General features: G+C 36.9%; 1 protein-coding gene across 1 annotated transcript in view; it reads left to right on the top strand.

The window, feature by feature from the left end:
• The window catches only part of LOC129624660 (ATP-binding cassette sub-family C member 4-like), a 123735-nt gene that overhangs the window by 61299 nt on the left and 46110 nt on the right, over nt 1-16326 (top strand). Inside the window, exon 19 of the mRNA XM_055542817.1 lies at nt 15012-15158. Coding sequence (XP_055398792.1) covers nt 15012-15158 — 147 coding nt within the window. The remainder of the gene's footprint in view (nt 1-15011; nt 15159-16326) is intronic.

Here is a 16326-nt window from a genome sequence, read left to right as displayed (position 1 = left end):
TTTTAGTGAGCCTGTGCAAGCAACTAGGGCTTCCAGGAGTAATTCAGTAATGTCTTAACAGATTAAGTCTCAGTTGCGTTTACTCTGTGAATTAATTGGAATGATTATTTTTAAAATTGACTAGAAGAAAGAGATTGAATGAAGACTTTTTAAATTTATTTTATTGATGTATAGTTGATTTAGTATAGTTGTGTTGATTTCTGCTGTACAGCAAAGTGATTCAGTTTCATATATATGGAATGCTATATATGTATATATGCATATATGAATATATATGTGCATATATATTCTTTTCATATTGTATGCCATTGCTATATATGTATATATGAATATATATGTGCATATATATTCTTTTTCATATTATATGCCATTATTGTTTGTTGCAGACTATGGAATACCATTCCCTGTGCTATGCAGTAGGATCTTGTTATCCACTCTCAATATAATAGTTTCCATCTGCTCACCCCAGACTCCCAGTCCACCCCTCCCCCACCCTTCTTCCCCTTGGCAACCACAGGTCTGTGAGTCTGTTTCTGTTTTGTAGATAAGTTTATTTGTATCATATTTTAGATTCCACATGTAAGTGATATGATGTTTGTCTTTCTCTTTCTGATTTACTTCACTTAGTATGATAATCTCTAGGCCCATTCATGTTGCTGCAATTTTCATGCTGCATTATTTCATTATTTTTATGGCTGATCAGTATTCCATTATATGTGCATGTGTGTGTGTGTGTGTATATTTTCAGTATCCCATTATATATGTGTGTGTGTATACTACATCTTCTTTATCCATTTATCTGTTGATGGACATTTAGATTGTTTCTATGTCTTCACTACTGTAAATAGTAATGCAGTGAACACAGGGTGCATGTATCATTTCAAATCAGTTTTCTTTGGATATATACCCAGGAGTGGGATTGCAGGATCATATGGCAACTTTACACATGGTCATCACCAGATGGTCAATACCAAAATCAGATTGATTATATTCTTTGCAGTCAAAGATGGAGAAGCTCTATCCTGCTGCTAAGTCGCTTCAGTTGTGTCCCTCTCTGTGTGACCCCATAGACTGCAGCCCACCAGGCTCCCCCGTCTCTGGGATTCTCCAGGCAAGAACACTGGAGTGGGTTGCCATTTCCTTCTCCAGCGCATGAAAGTGAAAAGTGAAAGGGAAGTCACTCAGTCGTGTCTGACTCTTAGTGACCTCATGGAGAAGCTCTATACAGTCAGCAAAAATAAGACCAGGAGCTGACTGTGGCTCAGATCATAAACTCCTTATTGCCAACTTTAGACTTAAAATGAAGAAAGCAGGGGAAAACCACTAGACTACTCAGGTATGACCTAAATCAAATCCCTTATGATTATACAGTGAAAGTGAGAAATAAATTCAAGGGATTAGATCTGATGGAGTGCCTGAAGAACTATGGACAGAGGTTCGTAACATTAGACAGGAGGCAGGGATCAAGACTATCCAAGAAAAATAAATGAAAAAGGCAAACTGGTTGTCTGAGGAGGCCTTACAAATAGCTCTGAGAAAAAGAGAAGTGAAAGGCAAAGGAGAAAAGGAGAGATAAACACATTAGAATGCACAGTTTCAAAGAATAGCAAGGAGAGATAAGAAAGCCTTCCTCAGTGATCAATGCAAAGAAATAGAGGAAAACAATAGAATGGGAAAGACTAGAGGTCTTTTCAGGAAAATTACAGATACCCAGGGAATATTTCATGCAAAGATGAGCACAATAAAGGACAGAAATGGTATGGACCTAACAGAAGTAGAAGATATTAAGAAGAGATGGCAAGAATACACAGAAGAACTGTACAAAAAAGATCTTAATGACCAAGATAATCACTATGGTGTGACCACTCACCTACAACCAGACATCCTGGAGTGCAAAGGTAAGTGGCCCTTAGGAAGCATCACTATGAACAAAGCTAGTGAAGGTGATAGAATTCCAGTTGATCTATTTCAAATCCTAAAAGATGATGCTTTAAAAGTGCTGCACTCAATATGCCAGCAAATTTGGAAAACTCAGCAGTGGCCACAGGACTGGAAAAGGTCAGTTTTCATTCCAATCCCAAATAAAGGCAATGTCAAAGATTGCTTTAACTGTTGCACAATTGCACTCATCTCACATGCTAGTAAAGTAATGCTCAAAATTCTCCAAGCTAGGCTTCAATAGCATGTGAACCATGAACTTCCAGATGTCCAAGCTGGACTTAGAAAAGGCAGAGGAACCAGAGATCAGATTTCCAACATACATTGGATCATTGAAAAAACAAGAGAGTTCCATAAAAACATCTACTTCTGCTTTATTGACTATACCAAAGCTGTTGACTCTGTGGATCACAACAAACTGTAGAAAATTCTTAAAGAGATGAGAATACCAGACCACCTGACCTGCCTCCTAAGAAAGCTGTATGCAGGTCAGGAAGCAACAGTTAGAACTGTACATGGAACAACAGACTGATTCCAATTCAGGAAAGGAGAACATCAAGGCTGTATGTTGTCACCTTGCTTATTTAAGTTATATGCAGAGTACATCATGAGAAACGCTGTGCTGGATGAAGCACAAACTAGAATCAAAATGGCTGGGAGAAATATCAATAACCTCAGATATGTAGATGACAATACCCTTACGGCAGAAAGCAAAGAAGAACTAAAGAGCCTCTTGATGAAAGTGAAAGTGGAGAGTGAAAAAGTTGGCTTAAAGCTCAACATTCAGAAAATGAAGATCATGGCATCTGGTCCCATCACTTCTTGGCAAATAGATGGGGAAACAGTGTAAACAGTGACAGACTTTATTTTTTTGATTTCCAGAATCACTGAAGATGTTGCCATTAGCCGTGAAATTAAAATATGCTTGCTCCTTGGAAGAAAAGTTATGACCAACCTAGACAGCATATTAAAAAGCAGAGACATTACTTTGCCAACAAAGTTCCGTCTAGTCAAGACTATGGTTTTTCCAGTGGTTATGTATGGATGTTAGAGTTGGACTATAGAGAAAGCTGAGCACTGAGGAATTGATGCTTTTGAATTGTGTTGGATAAGACTCTTGAGAGTCCCTTGGACTGCAAGGAGATCCAACCAGGCCATCCTAAAGATCAGTCCTGGATGTTCATTGGAAGGACTGATGTTGAAGCTGAAACTCCAATACTTTGGCACCTGATGCAAAGAACTGATTCATTTGAAAAAACCCTGATGCTGGGAAAGATTGAAGGCAGGAGGAGACAAGGATGACAGAGGATGAGATGGTTAAATGGTATCACTGGCTCAATGGACATGAGTTTGAGTAAACTCTGGAAGTTGGTGATGGACAGGGAGGCCTGGCGTTCTGCAGTCCATGGTGTCTGAAAGAGTCAGACATGACTGAGCAACTGAACTGAACCAATGGCAACTTTATTTTTAGTTTTTTGAGGACCCTCCACTGTTTGCCACAGTGATTGCCTCAGTTTACATTCCTACCAACAGTGTACATATGTTCCCTTTTCACCACACCCTCTTCAACATCTGTTATTTGTATTTTTCAATGATGGTCATTATGACTGATGTTGAGTGGTACCTTATTGTAGTTTTGCTTTTCATTTCATAACTAGCAATGTTAAGTATCTTTGGATAGATCTGTTGGCAAATATCTGTGTATGTCTTCTTTGAAAAATGTCTATTTAAGTCATCTGTCCATTTTTTGAGCAGATTTGCTTGTCATTGAATTATATAAGCTGTTTTTAGATTTTGAAAATTAAGCCTTTGTCAATCACATCATTTTCAAAGGTTTTCTCAGTCTGTAGGTTGTCTTTCCATTTTGTTTATGGTTTCCTTTGCTGTGCAGAAGCTCATAAGTTTGATTAGGTCCCATTTGTTTATTTTTGGTTTTATTTCTATCACCTTGGGAGACTGACCTAAGAAATCATTGGTACAATTATGTGAGAGGAAGTTTTACCTGTGTTCTCTTCTAGAAGTCTTATAGTGTCATGTCATATTTATGCCTTTAAGCCATTTGGAGTTTATTTTTGTGTATGGTGTGAGACTTGTTCTAACATCAGTGATTTATATACAGCTGTCCAACTTTCCCAAAACTACTTACTGAAGATACTGTCTTTTATAATATACATTGTATATAATAGACCAGTCTTGCCTCTTCTGTTGACGATTAACTTTAACAGGTGTTGAAGGTGTATGCATTTATTTCTTGGCTCTCTGTTCCATTTATTCATAGTTTATTTTTGTGCCAAAACCACACCATTTTGATAACTATAGCTTTGTACTATCATTTGAAGTCTGGGAGGGCTATGACTCCTGCTTTGTTCTTTATCCTCAGGATTGCTTTGGCAGTTCTAGATTTCTTGTGGTTCCATAAAAGTTTTAGCTGTATTTGTTAGTTTCATGAAAAATTTATGGGTAATTTGATAGGGATCTTGTTAAATCTGTAGATTGCTTTGGGTAGTATGGCCATTTTAACAGTATTAATTCTTCCAATCCAAGAGCATAGGATATCTTTGCATTTCTTTGGAACATGTTTAGTTTCCTCTTTTAATGTTTTATAAATCTTTCACCTCCTTGATTATGTTTATTCCTGGGTATTTTAAGTTTTTTTGATGTGATTTTGATTTGTTTTTACATTCCTTTTATAATGTTTCATTATGAGTATAAAAAAATAACTTGGTTTAGTGTGTCAATCTTGTATCCTTATGCCTTGCTGAATTCATTTACCAGTTCTATTAGATTTTGTGTGGAGTCTTTTTTTTTTTATTTAAATATTTATTTCTTTTTAATTTTATTTTATTTTTAAACTTTACATAATTGTATTAGTTTTGCCAAATATCAAAATGAATCCTACACAGGTATACATGTGTTCCTCATCCTGAACCCTCCTCCCTCCTCCCTCCCCATACCATCCCTCTGGGTCGTCCCAGTGCACCAGCCCCAAGCATCCAGTATCGTGCATCAAACCTGGACTGGCAACTCGTTTCATACATGATATTTTACATGTTTCAATGCCATTCTCCCAAATCTTCCCACCCTCTCCCTCTCCCACAGAGTCCATAAGACTGTTCTATACATCAGTGTCTCTTTTGCTGTCTCGTACACAGGGTTATTGTTACCATCTTTCTAAATTCCATATATATGTGTTAGTATACTGTATTGGTGTTTTTCTTTCTGGCTTACTTCACTCTGTATAATAGGCTCCAGTTTCATCCACCTCATTAGAACTGATTCAAATGTATTCTTTTTAATGGCTGAGTAATACTCCATAGTGTATATATACCACCGCTTTCTTATCCATTCATCTGCTGATGGACATCTAGGTTGCTTCCATGTCCTGGCTATTATAAACAGTGCTGCGATGAACATTGGGGTACACGTGTCTCTTTCCCTTCTGGTTTCCTCAGTGTGTATGCCCAGAAGTGGGATTGCTGGATCATAAGGCAGTTCTATTTCCAGTTTTTTAAGGAATCTCCACACTGTTCTCCATAGTGGCTGTACTAGTTTGCATTCCCACCAACAGTGTAAGAGGGTTCCCTTTTCTCCACACCCTCTCCAGCATTTATTGTTTGTAGACTTTTGGATCGCAGCCATTCTGACTGGTGTGAAATGGTACCTCATAGTGGTTTTGATTTGCATTTCTCTGATAATGAGTGATGTGGAGCATCTTTTCATGTGTTTGTTAGCCATCTGTATGTCTTCTTTGGAGAAATGTCTATTTAGTTCTTTGGCCCATTTTTTGATTGGGTCATTAATTTTTCTGGAGTTGAGCTGTAGGAGTTGCTTGTATATTCTCGAGAGTAGTTGTTTGTCAGTTGCTTCATTTGCTATTATCTTCTCCCATTCTGAAGGCTGTCTTTTCACCTTGCTAATAGTTTCCTTTGATGTGCAGAAGCTTTTAAGGTTAATTAGGTCCCATTTGTTTATTTTTGCTTTTATTTCCAATATTCTGGGAGGTGGGTCATAGAGGATCCTGCTGTGATGTATGTCAGAGAGTGTTTTGCCTATGTTCTCCTCTAGGAGTTTTATAGTTTCTGGTCTTACGTTTAGATCTTTAATCCATTTTGAGTTTATTTTTGTGTATGGTGTTAGAAAGTGTTCTAGTTTCATTCTTTTACAAGTGGTTGACCAGATTTCCCAGCACCACTTGTTAAAGAGATTGTCTTTAATCCATTGTATATTCTTGCCTCCTTTGTCAAAGATAAGGTGTCCATATGTGCGTGGATTTATCTCTGGGCTTTCTATTTTGTTCCATTGATCTATATTTCTGTCTTTGTGCCAGTACCATACTGTCTTGATAACTGTGGCTTTGTAGTAGAGCCTGAAGTCAGGTAGGTTGATTGCTCTAGCTCCATTCTTCTTTCTCAAGATCGCTTTGGCTATTTGAGTTTTTTTGTATTTCCATACAAATTGTGAAATTATTTGTTCTAGCTCTGTGAAGAATGCTGTTGGTAGCTTGATAGGGATTTCATTGAATCTATAGATTGCTTTGGGTAGTATACTCATTTTCACTATATTGATTCTTCCAATCCATGAACATGGTATATTTCTCCATCTGTTAGTGTCCTCTTTGATTTCTTTCACCAGTGTTTTATAGTTTTCTATATATAGGTCTTTAGTTTCTTTAGGTAGATATATTCCTAAGTATTTTATTCTTTCCTTTGCAATGGTGAATGGAATTCTTTCCTTAACTTCTGTTTCTGTTTTCTCATTATTAGTGTATAGGAATGCAAGTGATTTCTGTGTGTTGATTTTATATCCTGCAACTTTACTATAGTCATTGATTAGTTCTAGTAATTTTCTGGTGGAGTCTTTAGGGTTTTCTATGTAGAGGATCATGTCATCTGCAAACAGTGAGAGCTTTACTTCTTCTTTTCCAATTTGGATTCCTTTTATTTCTTTTTCTGCTCTGATTGCTGTGGCCAAAACTTCCAAAACTATGTTGAATAGTAATGGTGAAAGTGGGCACCCTTGTCTTGTTCCTGATTTTAGAGGAAATGCTTTCAATTTTTCACCATTGAGGATAATGTTTGCTGTGGGTTTGTCATATATAGCTTTTATTATGTTGAGGTATGTTCCTTCTATTCCTGCTTTCTGGAAAGTTTTTATCATAAATGGATGTTGAATTTTGTCAAAGGCTTTCTCTGCATCTATTGAGATAATCATATGGTTTTTATTTTTCAATTTGTTAATGTGGTGTATTACATTGATTGATTTGCGGATATTGAAGAATCCTTGCATCCCTGGGATAAAGCCCACTTGGTCATGGTGTATGATCTTTTTAATGTGTTGTTGGATTCTGATTACTAGAACTTTGTTAAGGATTTTTGCATCTATGTTCATCAGTGATATTGGCCTGTAGTTTTCTTTTTTTGTGGGATCTTTGTCAGGTTTTGGTATTAGGGTGATGGTGGCCTCATAGAATGAGTTTGGAAGTTTACCTTCCTCTGCAATTTTCTGGAAGAGTTTGAGCAGGATAGGTGTTAGCTCTTCTCTAAATTTTTGGTAGAATTCAGCTGTGAAGCTGTCTGGACCTGGGCTTTTGTTTGCTGGAAGATTTTTGATTACAGTTTCAATTTCCGTGCTTATGATGGGTCTGTTAAGATTTTCTATTTCTTCCTGATCGAGTTTTGGAAAGTTGTAGTTTTCTAAGAATTTGTCCATTTCTTCCAAGTTGTCCAACTTATTGGCATACAATTGCTGATAGTAGTCTCTTATGATCCTTTGTATTTCTGTGTTGTCTGTTGTGATCTCTCCATTTTCATTTCTAATTTTATTGATTTGATTTTTCTCCCTTTGTTTCTTGATGAGTCTGGCTAATGGTTTGTCAATTTATTTATCCTTTCAAAGAACCAGCTTTTTGTTTTGTTGATTTTTGCTATGATCTCTTTTGTTTCTTTTGCATTTATTTCTGCTCTAAGTTTTAAGATTTCTTTCCTTCTACTAACCCTGGGGTTCTTCATTTCTTCCTTTTCTAGTTGCTTTAGGTGTAGAGTTAGGTTATTTATTTGACTTTTTTCTTGATTCTTGAGGTGTGCCTGTATTGCTATGAACTTTCCCCTTAGGACTGCTTTTACTGTGTCCCACAGGTTTTGGGTTGTTGTGTTTTCATTTTCATTCATTTCTATGCAAATTTTTATTTCTTTTTTGATTTCTTCTGTGATTTGTTGGTTATTCAGCAGCGTGTTGTTCAGCCTCCATATGTTGGAATTTTTAATAGTTTTTCTCTTGTAATTGAGATCTAATCTTACTGCATTGTGGTCAGAAAAGATGCTTGGAATGATTTCTATTTTTTTGAATTTACCAAGGCTAGCTTTATGGCCCAGGATGTGATCTATCCTGGAGAAGGTTCCGTGTGCGCTTGAGAAAAAGGTGAAATTCATTGTTTTGGGATGAAATGTCCTATAGATATCAATTAGGTCTAACTGGTCTATTGTATCGTTTAAAGTTTGTGTTTCCTTGTTAATTTTCTGTTTAGTTGATCTATCCATAGGTGTGAGTGGGGTATTAAAGTCTCCCACTATTATTGTGTTATTGTTAATTTCTCCTTTCATACTTGTTAGCATTTGTCTTACATACTGCGGTGCTCCCATCTTGGGTGCATATATATTTATAATCATTATATCTTCTTCTTGGATTGATCCTTTGATCATTATGTAGTGACCTTCTTTGTCTCTTTTCTCAGCCTTTGTTTTAAAGTCTATTTTATCTGATATGAGTATTGCTTCTCCTGCTTTCTTTTGGTCCCTATTTGCATGGAAAATCTTTTTCCAGCCCTTCACTTTCAGTCTGTATGTGTCCCCTGTTTTGAGGTGGGTCTCTTGTAGACAACATATGTAGGGGTCTTGTTTTTGTATCCATTCAGCCAGTCTTTGTCTGTTGGTTGGGGCATTCAACCCATTTACGTTTAAGGTAATTACTGATAAGTATGATCCCGTTGCCATTTACTTTATTGTTTTGGGTTCGAATTTATACACCGTTTTTGTGTTTCCTGTCTAGAGAATATCCTTTAGTATTTGTTGGAGAGCTGGTTTGGTGGTGCAGAATTCTCTCAGCTTTTGCTTGTCTGAAAAGCTTTTGATTTCTCCTTCATACTTGAATGAGATCCTTGCTGGGTACAATAATCTGGGCTGTAGGTTATTTTCTTTCATCATTTTAAGTATGTCTTGCCATTCCCTCCTGGCTTGAAGAGTTTCTATTGAAAGATCAGCTGCTTTCCTTATGGGTATTCCCTTGTGTGTTATTTGTTGTTTTTCCCTTGCTGCTTTTAATATTTGTTCTTTGTGTTTGATCTTTGTTAATTTGATTAATATATGTCTTGGGGTGTTTCGCCTTGGGTTTATCCTGTTTGGGACTCTCTGGGTTTCTTGGACTTGGGTGATTATTTCCTTCCCCATTTTAGGGAAGTTTTCAACTATTATCTCCTCAAGTATTTTCTCATGGTCTTTCTTTTTGTCTTCTTCTTCTGGGACCCCTATGATTTGAATGTTGTAGCGTTTAATATTGTCCTGGAGGTCTCTGAGATTGTCCTCATTTCTTTTAATTCGTTTTTCTTTTATCCTCTCTGATTCATTTATTTCTACCATTCTGTCTTCTAATTCACTAATCCTATCTTCTGCCTCTCTTATTCTACTATTTGTTGCCTCCAGAGTGTTTTTAATTTCACTTATTGCATTATTCATTATATATTGACTCTTTTTTATTTCTTCTAAGTCCTTGTTAAACGTTTCTTGCATCTTCTCAATCCTTGCCTCCAGACTATTTATCTGTGATTCCATTTTAATTTCAAGATTTTGGATCAATTTCACTATCATTATTCGGAATTCTTTATCAGGTAGATTCCCTATCTCTTCCTCTTTTGTTTGGTTTGGTGGGCATTTATCCTGTTCCTTTATCTGCTGGGTATTCCTCTGTCTCTTCATCTTGTTTAAATTGCTGAGTTTGGGGTGTCCTTTCTGTATTCTGGCAGTTTGTGGAGTTCTCTTTATTGTGGCGTTTCCTCACTGTGTGTGGGTTTGTACAGGTGGCTTGTCAAGGTTTCCTGGTTAGGGAAGCTTGTGTCAATGTTCTGGTGGATGGAGCTGTATTTCTTCTCTCTCCTTTCAAAGAGTTGGGTTGCTTTTCTGGGTGCCTGATGTCCTCTGCCGGCATTCGGAAGTTGTTTTGTGGGATTTACTCGATGTTTAAATGCTCTTTTGATGAATTTGTGGGGGAGAAAGTGTTCTCCCCGTCCTACTCCTCCGCCATCTTGGCTCCTCCCCCTTGTGTGGAGTCTTTACAGTTTTGTATATATATTATCATGTGCATATAGTGACAGTTTTACCTCTTCCCTCCAAATGTGGATAAATTTGATTTCTTTTTCTTGTCTTATGGCTGTAGCTAGGACTTCCAGTACTGTGTTGCATAGAAGTAGTGAGAGTGGGCATCCTTGTCTTTCTCCAAATTTTAACAGGAAGGCTTTCAGCTTTTCACCACTGAGTATTATATTGGCCATGTTCTTTGTCATAAATGGGTTTCCCTGGTGGCTCAGATGGTAAAGAATCTGACTGCAATGCATGATCCCTGGGTTGGGAAGATTCCCTGGAGAAGGGAATAGCTACTCACTCCAGTATTCTTGCCTGTAAAAATCCATGGACAGAGGAGCCTAATGGTCTGCATACAGTCCATGAAGTTGCAGAGTTGGACATGAATGAAAGAGTTATACTTTCACTTTGTCATAAATAATCTTCATCTTGTTGAGATTTATTTCCTCTGTACTTAATTTCTTAAGAGTTTTTTTTTTTTTTATCATGAATGGATGTTCAATTTAATCAAATACTTTTCTGTATTTATTAAGATGATCATGTGGCTTTTGTGTTTTCTTTCATTGATATGATGGATCATGTCAATTGATTTGTGTATGTTAAACCATACTTGTAACCCTGGGATAAATCCAACTTGATCGTAGTGCATGATTTTTTTTTTTTTTTTTATGTGTTGTTGGATTCAGTTTGCTAATATTTTGTTGAGAATTTTTGCATCTATATTCATCAAGGATATTGTCCTATGATTTTCATTTTTGGTAGTATCTTTTACTGGTTTTTGATATCAGGATGATGGTGGCTTTATGGAATGTCTTTGGGAATATTCCCTTTGCTTCAATCTTTTGGAAGAATTTGAGGATTGGTATAAGCTCTTCCTTTTTTGTTGGGTAAAGTTCACCTGTGAAGCCATCTGGTCCTGGACTTTTTTGTGTAGGGATTTTTTTTTTTTCAATTACAGATTCTATTTCATTTCTAGTGATCAGTCTGTTCTAATTTTCTATGTCTTCTTGGTTCAGTTTTGGTGTGCTGTAGAATGGAGAAGGAAATGGCAACCCACTCCAGTATTCTTGCCTGGAGAATCCCACGCACAGAGGAGCCTGGTGGGCTGCCATCTATGGGGTTGCACAGAGTCGGACATGACTGAAGCAACTTAGCAGCAGTAGCAGCTGCAACATGTGTCTAGAAACTTGTCCATTTCTCATAGGTTGTCCAGTTTGTTAGTAAATACAGTTCATGGTTTTTTGTGTGTATCTGTAGAATCAGTTGTTACTTATCCTCTATCATTTATTATTTTGTTTATTTGGGTTCTCTCCTTTTATTCTTGGTAAGACTAACCAGAGGCTTGTCAATTTTGTTTACCCTTTCAGAGAACCAGCTTTTGGTTTTATTGATTTTTTTCTATTTTTAAATATTTATTTCCTCTCTGATATTTATTATGTCCATCCTTTTGCTGATTTTAGGTTTTGTTCTTCTTTTTCTAATTCTTTTAGGTGGTAGGTTAGGTTGTTTGTTTGAGGTTTTTCTTGTTTCTTGAAGAATACCTACTTTACTATGAACTTCCCTTTAAGAACTGCTTTTGCTGCACTCTATAGATTTTGTATGGCTGTTTTCATCGTCATTTGTATTTTTAAATGTCCTCCTTGATTTAATCGTTGATCCATTTTTTTTTTTCCTTAGTAGCATGTTTTTTTGTGTGTGTGCACTCAATTGCTCAGCTGTGTCGACTCTTCATGACCGCATGGACTATAGCCCACCAGGCTACTCAGTCCATGAGATTTTCCAGACAAGAATACTGGGGTGGGTTGCTATTTCCTACTCCAGGATATTTTCCTGACCCAAGCATTGAACCCACATCTCTTTGCATCAGTAGGCGGATTCTTTATCACTGCATCACCTGGAAAATCCAGCATGTTGTTTAGTTTCCATGTAATCTTTCTTTCCTTATTTCTCTGTGGTTGATTTCTAGTTTCATGAAATTGTGGTCAGAAAAGATGCTTGAAATAATTCCTGTCCTCTTAAATTCATTGAGGCTTGTTTGTGCTATAGTATGGGTCCATCCTAGAGAATGGTCCATCTGCACTTGAAAAGAATGAGTATGTTAGGGTTTATTAGGATATAATGCCCTAGAAATATCTAGTAAGTCTGATTTTTCTATGGTTTCATTTAAGATCTCTGTTGCTTGATTTTCTGTCTAGAAGATTTGTCGATTGATGTGAGTGGGGTGTCCAAGGCTCCTGCTATTATTGCATCCTCATCAATTTCTCCCTTTATGTCTGTCAGCATTTGTTCCATGTATGTGGATGCTCCTATATTAGGTGCATATATGTTGACAAGTGTACTATCTTCCTATATTGATCTTTTCATCATTATCTAGTGTCCTTCTATATTTTTCAGTATAATCTTTGTTTTAAAGTCTATTTTGTCTGATATGAGTATTGTTGCCTCCGCTTTCTTGTTATTTCATGAAATATCTATTTCTGTCCCCTCACTTTCAGTCTATGTGTGTCCTTTGCCCTGATGCAGGTCTCTTATAAGCAGCATATTGTATGCTCTTATTATTTTTATTCAGTATGCTCCTTTGTGTCTTTTGTGTGTTTAGTTCTTTGAGATTTAAGGTAATTTTTGATATGTATATATTTATCACCATCTTCAACTTTGTTTTCCCGTTGATTTTTATTTCTTCTTTGTTCCTTATCTTTTATTTTTTCTTTTGTAGTTTTGATGATTTTCTTTTGTGCTATGCTTCCACTCTCTTTTTTTTTGGCTTTGTGAATCTATTGTATGTTTTTGATTTATGGTTACCCTCTTTTTCAATTATGTTAACTTCTTCCTATATCTGCTTGCTTTAAACTGGTAGTCATATAAGCTTAGGGCTTCTCTGGTGACTCAGTGGTAAAGAATCCACCTGCCAATGCAGGAGACAAGGCTTCTAGGGTTGGGAAAGATCCCCTGAAGAAGGAAATGGCAACCTACTCCAGTATTCTTGCCTGGAAAGATCCATGGATAGAGGAGCCTGGTGGGCTGTAATCCATAGGTTCACAAGAGTCAAACATGACTTAGCAACATGGCTTAACAACATATAGGCTTAAACACATTCTGAAAAAATATCTGCATTTTCTTACTCTCATATCCCATTTTGTGATTTTGATGTGCCTCTTATATATCTTAATGTTTATCCTTTTGCTGTTCATTGTGGTTATCATCGATTTCACAGAAAAAAGTGTTTAATCTGTGTATTGGCTTATTTAAGTGATTTACTGTCCAACTGTGATATTCTCTTTCCCATGGAATCTTGCTTCTTTTCTGTTTAGAGAAGACCTTACAGTATATGGTGTGTGTGGGTGGGGGGGAGGGGGGTCTTCCCTGATAACTCAGTTGGTAAAGAATCTGCCTGCAATGCAGGAGACCCAGGTTTGATTCCTGAGTTGGGAAGATTCACTGGAGAAGGGATAGGCTACTCACTCCTGTATTCTTGGACTTCCCTTGTGACTCAGCTGGTCAAGAATCTGCCTGCGATGTGGGAGACCTGGGTTCATTCCCTAGGTTGGGAAGATCCCCTGGAGAAGGGAAAGGCTACCCACTCCAGTATTCTGGCATGGAGAATTCCATGGACTGTAGTCCGCAGGGTCACAAAGGACAAGACTGAGCGACTTTCATTTTCACTTTTCGTATATCCTTTAGGACTGTTTGGTATTGTTTTGCTGTTTGCTTGTCTGAGAACTTTTATCTCTCCTTCTAAGTGCTCATCTTGCTGGATAGAGTATGCTAGGTTGCAGATTTTTTTCCCTTTTAGGACCTTGAATATATCTTGCCATTCCCTTCTTGCCTGCAACTTTTCTGTAGAAACAACAATAGCCTTGGCCCAGGGTGGGCTGGGGGTGGGGGTGGGATTCCTTTGTAATTAACTTTTGTTTTTCTCTTGCTGTCTTTGAATCTTCTCTTTAACTTCTGCCATTTTAATTGTATATGTCTTTGTTTAGGTCTGTTCAGGCTTATCTCACTTGGGACCCTCTGCTTCTGTACTAAAATATCTGTTTCCTTCTTTATATTTGGAAAGTTTTCTGCCATAGTTTCTTCAAATACATTTTAATCCTTTTTTTCCTTTCTTCTCCTTCAGGAATTTCTATTATGCCTAGATTGGCATGCTTTATATTATCAAATAGGTCTCATATTGCTTTTTTTTTTTTTTTTTTTTTTACATTTGTGTTTCTGTCTGCTGTTCTGATTGGGTGATTTCCCATGATCAATGTTTCGCATCACATATTCATTTTCTGCATTATTCAGTCTACTATTAATTGCCTTAAAGCCAACTTTTGTTTGGTACCAAAACATACCTCACTTTTAAATTGTGAGACATGTTGTAATTAGTAAGATTTGATATTCAGAGAAAAAAAGATGACTGCATTTTATCATTTACTTTCTTCTCAGTTTTATTAGAACTTGTACTTGAATTAGGAAAGCCTGAAGTTGTAGCTTACACCTGATGTTTTCCCCATGTGGTTTATATTTAATGAGAAACAGTGATTTTTATATTCTTTATAAATGTATTTGTGATTGTATTAAACTCTTATAGAATCTATTATATGTATAAATTTATTCTATATATGAATTTATACATAAATTATAGCATAAAATACATAATGCACTTATAAAGTGTTTGCTCTGCTTTAGGATCATTGAAGAAAAAGCAGAGATCTTGTGCTGAGTGATGTTTCTTTATTTCAGGTTTAAATGTATTTACCATCCTTTTCGGCATCATAAGATCTCTGGTTTTATGCTACATCCTTGTTAATTCTTCACAAATTTTGCACAACAAAATGGTAGAGTCCATTTTGAGATCTCAGGTATTGTTCTTCGATAAAAACTCAATAGGTAAGTCAGACACCAAGTTTTCTCAGTAAAAATGGTTGTTAACAAACCCATTTTGTGCTTTATTATGGCTTATGTTTGAAAATGGAGGAGATACTTGAAAGAAAATCACTGTCCTGTGTTGATCCATTTTCTATAAAAAGCTGATGTTTTTCCTCCTACCAGAGAAAATCTGAATATAGAAGCATATAAGCTTTTATTCCAATTTGTGTTTGTGGAAAAATAAATGTTCACTTTGCAGAATGATTTAGGAACCCATTTGTTGCCTGGCATACAAAACACCATATATTTGATGGAAATGTATTTCAACATTGCTGACTACTTGAGTTAGTGGTAGTGAGGTGAATGAACCTATAGCCTGTTACACAGAGTGAAGTAAGAAAGATTAAAACAAATATTGTATATTAATGCATATACATGGAATCTAGAAAAATGGTACTGATGAACCTATTTGCAGGAAAGGAGTGGAGACTCAGATGTAGAGAATGGACTTCCGGGCACAGCAGGGGAAGGAGAGTAGCACGGACATACAAACACTATCATGTGTAAAACAGACGGCTGGTGGGAAGTTGATATAAAACACAAGGAGCCCAGCCTGACACTTTGTGATAACCTAGAGGGGTGCAATGGGGAGGGGGGAGGGAGGCTCCAGAGGAAGGGGGTATATGTATAATTATGGCTAACTCACATTGTAGTATGGCAGAAACCAATACAACATTGTGAAGCAATTTTCCTCCAATTAAAAAAGAAATTTAAAAAATGTTGGCTGTGTTATGTGGTGTTAAGCTTCCCTGGTGGCTCAGATGATAAAGAATCCACCTGCAATGTGGGAGACCTGGGTTTGATCCCTGAGTTGGGAAGATCCCCTGGAGGAGGGCATGGCAACACACTTCAGTATTCTTGCCTAGAGAATCCCCATGGACAGAGGAGTCTAGTGGGCTGCAGTCCATGGGGCACAAAGAGTCAGACACGACTGAGCAACTAAGCACAGCCCACAAGCTAAGTTATTCTTTAGGAGGGACCTTCTTACAAGGAATCTCTCTCATGAGACAGGCTGTGCGTTTCTTTCTTTCATTTCCCATCCATTTCTGGAATCACAGAGCTTCTGGCATGTGCGGACACTTTGAGATTTACCTAAAATGGCAATGATAAATTAATTAGAAGATTGATG

This window comes from Bubalus kerabau, chromosome 12 (assembly GCF_029407905.1).
Source record: "Bubalus kerabau isolate K-KA32 ecotype Philippines breed swamp buffalo chromosome 12, PCC_UOA_SB_1v2, whole genome shotgun sequence".
Lineage (NCBI taxonomy): Eukaryota > Metazoa > Chordata > Mammalia > Artiodactyla > Bovidae > Bubalus > Bubalus kerabau.
This window is presented reverse-complemented; position numbering and strand designations above follow the sequence as displayed.